At 32.6% G+C, this 7,376-nt stretch overlaps 1 protein-coding gene across 1 annotated transcript; it reads right to left on the bottom strand.

Moving 5' to 3' along the window:
* Positions 1-595: 595 nt before the first annotated feature.
* Positions 596-7,258, bottom strand: LOC112527343 (purple acid phosphatase 8-like). Its single transcript, XM_025137941.1, has 7 exons — positions 7,022-7,258; positions 5,445-5,601; positions 4,001-4,108; positions 3,796-3,920; positions 2,109-2,237; positions 1,813-1,880; positions 596-976 (listed from the first exon to the last, which is right to left on the bottom strand). Exons 1-7 carry the CDS (start codon positions 7,190-7,192, stop codon positions 763-765), a joined length of 972 nt encoding a protein of 323 aa, XP_024993709.1. The 5' UTR covers positions 7,193-7,258; the 3' UTR covers positions 596-762.
* Between the last annotated feature and the right edge of the window lie 118 nt (positions 7,259-7,376).

Raw genomic sequence — 7,376 nt, 5'->3', positions numbered from 1 at the left:
ACTGGGTAAAAGTCGTAATCTTCACTTATCGGGTAAGACTCTCCATCCTTATCATTGCTTTTATCAGGTAAGATTTTTGGCCTTTGCCATGTTCTTCCGCTAAAAAAATTTATTTAGTAAGCACTTACCAAGTAAGCGTTTAGTAAACGACCCCGGAACATATTAATACCATTAATTTTGTTAAAGCTATTCTTTTTTCTAATAACCGTAGTACCCAATGTTTAGCCAGTAGAACGTAAATTTCTTGAGAACATTCTTGTATCATAATCTTTGGTGTATACAGTACATCTATATAACCATGCTAATGGTTGTTTGTTTACCTCTTAATAGTTTCATTAAGAGATTGATCTTGTTTGATAAAAAAAAAGTCTGTCTCTTAATGATTTTAAAACCCTCTAAATGATTTTGTATCATGGGCCTCCCTTAATCATTAAAGGCCATAATTTTATTGTAAATAATTACCAAACAATTATATTTCATTTTGCACTATATTATGAGAGTCTTTTAATAATTCTGACCACTTAATCATTTTACACCAAACCATTCAGCAACTATCAAACATCTCTTAGATTACTCGATGATTAGATATTTAGATGAGTGATGAAGAAACATTTTTTCACAAACTGAAACATGATACACAAATTCATACTGATTTACAATAAAATCCAATACATTTTAGCCCATAAATTACTACTATTTATAGACCTCATTTAATTATACAAACTGATGCAAATACTCACAGTTATAAATACATAAATCTCATTAGGAAGCAGTATGTGTGAGTTCGTAGCTACTCCATTTGTGTAGCATGTTGCCAAATATATCATAAAAAGCCACATAAGCTTCATTTTCAGTTATTTCAGCCGCCATGAAACCTTGGCCATCATAATAGAACTTCATTGCATCAAGGTTAAATGGCTTAACAGCGCCACGCCATGCCTTTGAGCCGCCTCCACTTGTTAGAAACTGCAGCTGACTGTGCATGCATGGAAATTAATTAGATTTCTCATACTAAAAAAAGGTTATTTCAAAATTGACGAAATTTGTCATTTTTATTAGGGGTGTTCAAAAAAACCTTTATACCGCTCAAACCGGATCGCTTTTGGCGGTTTGAACGGTCTGACGGTTTGGTTTGTAAAATAGCAAAACCGACAGTCTGGTCTATGGTCTGGAACCTTTTTTGGGCGGTTTGGACCAAACCGACCACCATATATATATATATATATTATTTATTTTAGTATTAGCGAGCCTAACTTTTTTAACTTATGAGTTATGACCCAAGTATATCCCTAAACTCAACATAAAACCTACCATCTAACATAATCAAAATGGATATTTAATCTAAAATTAAAAATTATATATGTTGTTTAAGTTTAATATTTAAAGTCCATTAAAGGCCCAAACCTCGTAAACCGGTACCACTTTTTCGTGGTCTGGTTTGACCGGTCTGAGTACTTGATGTCAAATCGTTCGGTTTAAAATTTTTATAAACCGCCATTATGGTTTCGTTTGTGGTCTGAGGGGTTAAACCGCTCAAACCGGACCGTGAACACCCCTAAGTTTTATATAATTTCGCCATGGTTTTTTTTCTATGTTTAATGCTTTCCAAACTGTGTTTATTTTATATGATAAATGGGTTTTGTCAATCTCGATTGATTTTAGTGTTGCATTTACACACTAGATCAATAGTTATAACATAAGCTGATAACTTCGACATGACGACATCAATAGTTATAAAGTCTATTTGTCTATATACTTTAGTCTTTCTAATGGTGTAAACTAAACGGAAAAAAAGAAAGAAAGCAAGATTACCTGTTTGGACTAGTGATATGCTCCAAGCAATGGTCATGTCCGTTTATGTACAGATTCACCTTGTTTGCCTACAAATGGTCATTTTACATCATTCGGAAAGTCATTTTTTATATATCAGATAAAGAAAAAGCACACATTTATGACGTTGGCCGATAATAGAAACTCACATGTTTTTGAATTCAGAAGAATCCATTGATTTTAATTTCCTTAAAAACAAGAAATCAAAATGTCGCTTTTTCGAATAAGTTTGTCGTTTTATATATAGGATTAGGATATATATATATGTATATATGTACCTCAAGAATGGGCAAAAGTTTGTCCACGAGCTCTTCTGTATTGCCATGGTGACCAGCACTAAATATGGTATGATGCCCTACCACTATTTTCCATTTGGCACTTGATCCTTTTAGTGCTGCATCCACGTCCTGTGTATCAACCAAACAAAACTCAATAACTGTATTTCATTTAAATTTAACTTTTTTTTATATACAATGCAAAAATTCAAAAAGGAATCACTATAAAACAAAATAAAGAGGTTTTACCGACGGAAATATACGTCGGTAATCTGTCGGAAAGTAATCACCGACAAATCGACCACCATGGGTAAAAAAATCCATTTGTATTCCATAGGAAATTTCGATGGAAAAATCTTCTTTTGTAATACTTAAGATATAATTGGAGCTTATTGGCAAAAACAAATCAGTTTAGGTAGTCCTTTATGGTTCCGGTGGTGACTAGACCAACACGTTATTGCTGCAAGAGGAGCTTCCATCTAAATTCACTATGAATCTTTCGGGACCTATTTTATAGACACTATTTAATAGTAAGAAAATATATATATATATATATATATATATATATATATATATATGTGTGTGTGTGTGTGTGTGTGTGTGTGTGTGCGCGAGAACGACTGTGGGTCATATTTCTCTTTATCGAGGAATAGTAAGAAGGGGTTTTGCCATGGCTTTTGTAATTCTATGCTACCAGAGGGAATGTGAGCACCACGTCTTCATTGACATTGTTTTCAACCGGAAGGCCACGAGATAACTATGGAGACCTTGGATTATCCGGACAAATACTTAATTCGTGAAATGGTTCATGCATGTTTGTTGTCAGGGGTGACAAGATCGAGTTGATAATTGTTAAAATATTTGTTTATTTCATTTCTATGATAGATGATCATGAACCGCCCCTCTACCATATATGTATAAATAGCCTATCCATGAATGCCCTTTGTTGTGTAATGAATTAAAGTACTAGGTTAAATGTATGTTGCTATTTTCAGCATAAGTTCAAAATATAGGTTAGACTAGAAGAGATATAAGATGAAGTAATCATGGATGAACAATTTATATTTTGGGAGATAAGATACGACGGGTTGATTAGATATATTGTGGACGGGTATGGAACATGACCCCCTATATATATACACCCCCTAGAGGCTAAGGCAGTCCCGTTTCACAGCTCAATGTTCACGACTTTGAGGTTAGTTCACTGGAGCTCTCGTGCTCCAGATGTCACCGACTCGAGTCCTTTCAAGGGCAATGGGGATTTCTTTGAATGTTCTCCAGGATTCAATGAGATTAGTCGAGGAGCGCACAAACGAGTCCAAATACCAATAAGTAACATAAAAATGGTGTCACAGTTGTGATTCGACATGTGCCATCATCACAAGGATCGTCTGAGTGTGTCATCATAGGGATAATCGCAGGATGTGTCATCATAGGGATCATCAAGGGAAAACTAAGTGTCATCATAAGGATCATCACTAGAAAACTGAGAAGCTACAATAGCTTATCGAAACTTAAATTTGATATCTAATGATTAATTAATAATGATGAAACATAAAAACTTTAACCGTAAATCGTTAAAATTGGATTTTATTTATTAATATTTTATACTGTATTTTGTAACTATAACTAATTTTTATTATATTTATGGACTATTTTGCCCCCCATAAAGATGGAATAAAGGTCTCACCTTTAAAAGATCCGAAAGATAGTTCTCTCGAGGAAGAACACCTCTCCAGTCATATTCCTGATCTATTTCTGAAAAATATTTATCTTGGAAAGGTGTTGTATCCACAAAGAAAAAATCCACGTGTCCTGCATTAAAATTCAAAAATTTTGAATAAAAATAAATAGAATATTTTTATTTTTATTAAATAAATAATATTGAAAAATACCAGCATGGAGGATAAAAGATCTAAGGCAAAACCATTTGCTATCTCTTTGTTTGAGGGCTGGGCTAAATTGTGCCAAGACATTACCCCTGTAGTCATGGTTACCCAATACTGCAAAAATTAAATCAATCAAATTAAAATAATGGTAGAAATTTTAATTATTTTTAAGATTTTAACATCAATTGTTTTATTAAAATACGTTTGATAAAATATTATTTTTCCATCTTCAACATTTAATTTTTAAGAAAGTTTAAATTATTATTTATCTATCTAAAATTAACATTCGGTTTTAGAGCGTATTCTAATTCAACAACTATGTTATAAAAGAATTTTTGGTTATTTATTAGAGTTTTGTGCTCCAATAACTATACTATATTGTATGGTAAAATAGAAAAATGAAGAAAGAAAATATGAAAATCTCTAAGGCTTACCCGGTGAGTACTTACCGGGCAATTTTTCTCACTGGATGAGCATGGCAAAAGCCAATAATCTTACCCGGTAAGAGCGATGATAAGGATTGAGAGTCTTACCCGGTAAGTGAGGGTCACTACTCTTACTCGGGTTAGAGCTTATCAGGTAAATTGTTGTATAAGATACGTTTTGATGTACTACAATTTTATCCGATAAAATAAATTATAGTGTTGACTCTTACTGTAAGCACTTACCGGGTAAGCATTTGGGTAAACGACCCCTAAGTTTAGTGTAATCTCTAAAATTCTATATAAAAGAGAGAAATGGTATGTTAATTATTTCACGCCAATAAGATGTGTTGGAAATAAATGTTTATGGAACAAAAATAATATTTTATTAAATCTATTAGATATTTTAATAATATAGTTAATGACAGAATTATTAAAATAAAGTAGCTATTGAATTTAATTTTTTTATATAAATTTTAACTTTTGATTTTTCATTCTAGTAAAAAATCATAACATAGTTGTTGAAAATACACGTACAGATTTCTTCAAAATTTAAAGATTCACACCTTATTTTTCTTCTTTTCCCTATCTTAACATCTATCATAACATAGTCATCGGAGAGAAAAAAAACCTTTAAAACCATCAAAATTCATATTTTAGCTGCTATAGATGCTCTTAGTAAACCACAACATTAAACTTATAAGAAGCCGGATCTACATTTGTATCCATTATACAGGATCGATTATTACGATATATTATGAAGAGTTTTTAAAAGTAGATTTAGTGGGTGTTTGGGATTGCTTATTTGAAACAACTTATGTTTTTCTACAAAAGTGTTTATCAACTTATTATAAGTTAGAATAATTTAACTTCTTCAAAAACTCCTTATCACTGGTTTGGCACCGACATAAGCTGTTTATCCAAACACTCAAAACTCAAAAGTGCTTATTATCGATGTCATACCGGAATCAGTCAATAAGTTATTTTATAAGCAATCCCAAACAACCTCTTGAAAGGTTTGTACTTACCAGAGTACCATTGCTTTTGTAAGCTTGGGGCGGTATATACAACAGTGAAGGACTCAAAAAACGCCGGATCATCTTCGTCAATTAATCCACTATCGTAAAAATTGTCACCCGTGGATACAATGAAGTCCACGTCCATTTTCTCCCCCACGTCCCCCATCTGATTCAAACATTATTAAAATGTTATAAGATAACACATTATTTTTTGATGTATTACAACATCTCTATTTGTCACTTTCAATAATACTAAATTGACATTCATATCTGCATGAGTTGTGTTGCCCATTATGCCCCATGGTAGGACCACAAATCTCCAACGAATGAAGGAAGATAAATTTGTTTATTTCAAAAAATATAATATTAATTTTTAATCGACAATTTCAGCTGATGTCACATGAAAGCTACGTCCAAGGTGTGAGCTTGCGAGGGGTATTTCTTTTTGGCTCATTTTGTATTTACACGAACGATTTCACTCAGAATTATATGTCGAAAGCCATCCATCATCTGCTTTTAATTCTTTTTATGAAATTTAGAATTACGGGTAAAAGTTTATCATATATATCACACATAAACGTTACTACAGAAGTACTTTTACATAACCGACAAATACTAATCACTTGTGATGCATGGACCAAATTTGTGATAAAACTGAAACTATAATTATCGAAAATGTAATAAATAAACTATAATAATTTCCTCCTAACAAAGACACCAAAAATATAATTTACAATAAAATTTACACTTTTGGATCTATATATGTATGCATAGTTTTTTTTATTAACATGTATATTCAAGCTGTTATGCGAGTCCACTAATTCCACGATGACCATCTGCTTTACAGATGATCTGAAGCTATCGCATTTAAACCTATGTGGTCACAAGAAGATTTTTTATTCACCTGTGGATTCGAACCTAGAATACGCTTTTGACCTTTGAAGCTCAAGCTTAAACCAATTGGGCACCATCCTTATGGTTATAATTAGATGAATAACGTAATTACAAAGATTAATTGTTGATATATACATCTACAACATTTATCGATAAAACTGAAACATAAAATGTTGGAAGAGTAGAATTATTGTTTACTCTATTTTCAAATTAAATACAACGTTTTAAGTTGAATCATATATATTCACCAAATTCTTCAACGATGGGGTTAACATATAAGACAGAGGATAGAACATATGTAATTAAAGGATTAATTAACTTTTCGGTAATCAAACGAATACGGCATTCTATATATCGTTAAAGAGATTTTACACGTAAATCGATCCTACAAAACCTAATTCAATCAGTTTTTCGTCTTTTTCAATGATCATCTATCAAAATATACATACAATAATCCTCTGATCTATACTTTTGATCGGACATACATAAGGAATTTGATCTGAACGTAAGCCAGACGATGAAAATTCCGGTTGCCTGTTTCTAAGTTGGTAGCAGCAACCGAGTCTAAACGCATTGAATACGATTTAGAATCGCGAGTGGAAATTTCTAGTGCTCGATCGATCCATGAAGGAAATTGAAGTTAAAATTTAGTGATTTAATACTTAGATTGTGATTAACAGAAACAAAATTACCTGATAAGCGACGTTGGACTGGTTGTAGAGCCCTCTCCTCCCCCAGTCACCAACAACCAAAAAGCTAAGAGATCCGTCGGATTTCACCGGATGTTCAAAGCGTTGAAGTTCCGCCACCACCACGGCCACCGTCGCTGCCATATATAGTAGCAGAAGAACGATCTTAGCCATGGCTTGTTAGGTTAGGAAGAGGAGAGAGAGAGATGGTGAGGGAGTGAGGGAGTGAGAGTTGTGTGTGGGATTGCATTGAAAGATGGGGGTATTTATATATTTGTTTGATTCAGAGTCTCAATTATGTTTCACATGTATAATTTAATATATATATTTTTTGATGAGTCATCAAATTATTAACAAT

This window comes from Cynara cardunculus (assembly GCF_001531365.2).
Source record: "Cynara cardunculus var. scolymus isolate 2C chromosome LG 15, CcrdV1, whole genome shotgun sequence".
Classification (NCBI taxonomy): Eukaryota; Viridiplantae; Streptophyta; class Magnoliopsida; order Asterales; family Asteraceae; genus Cynara; species Cynara cardunculus.
This window is presented reverse-complemented; position numbering and strand designations above follow the sequence as displayed.

Excerpts from the sequence above, each read along its gene's own strand:
- LOC112527343 (XM_025137941.1), bottom strand. The coding sequence starts at position 7,192 with ATGGCTAAGATCGTTCTTCTGCTACTATATATGGCAGCGACGGTGGCC. Across the intron at positions 4,109-5,444 it reads ACAAAAGCAATGGTACTCTG|TATTGGGTAACCATGACTAC; the intron begins GTAAGTACAAAC and ends TAATTTTTGCAG. Across the intron at positions 3,921-4,000 it reads ATCTTTTATCCTCCATGCTG|GACACGTGGATTTTTTCTTT; the intron begins GTATTTTTCAAT and ends ATTTTAATGCAG.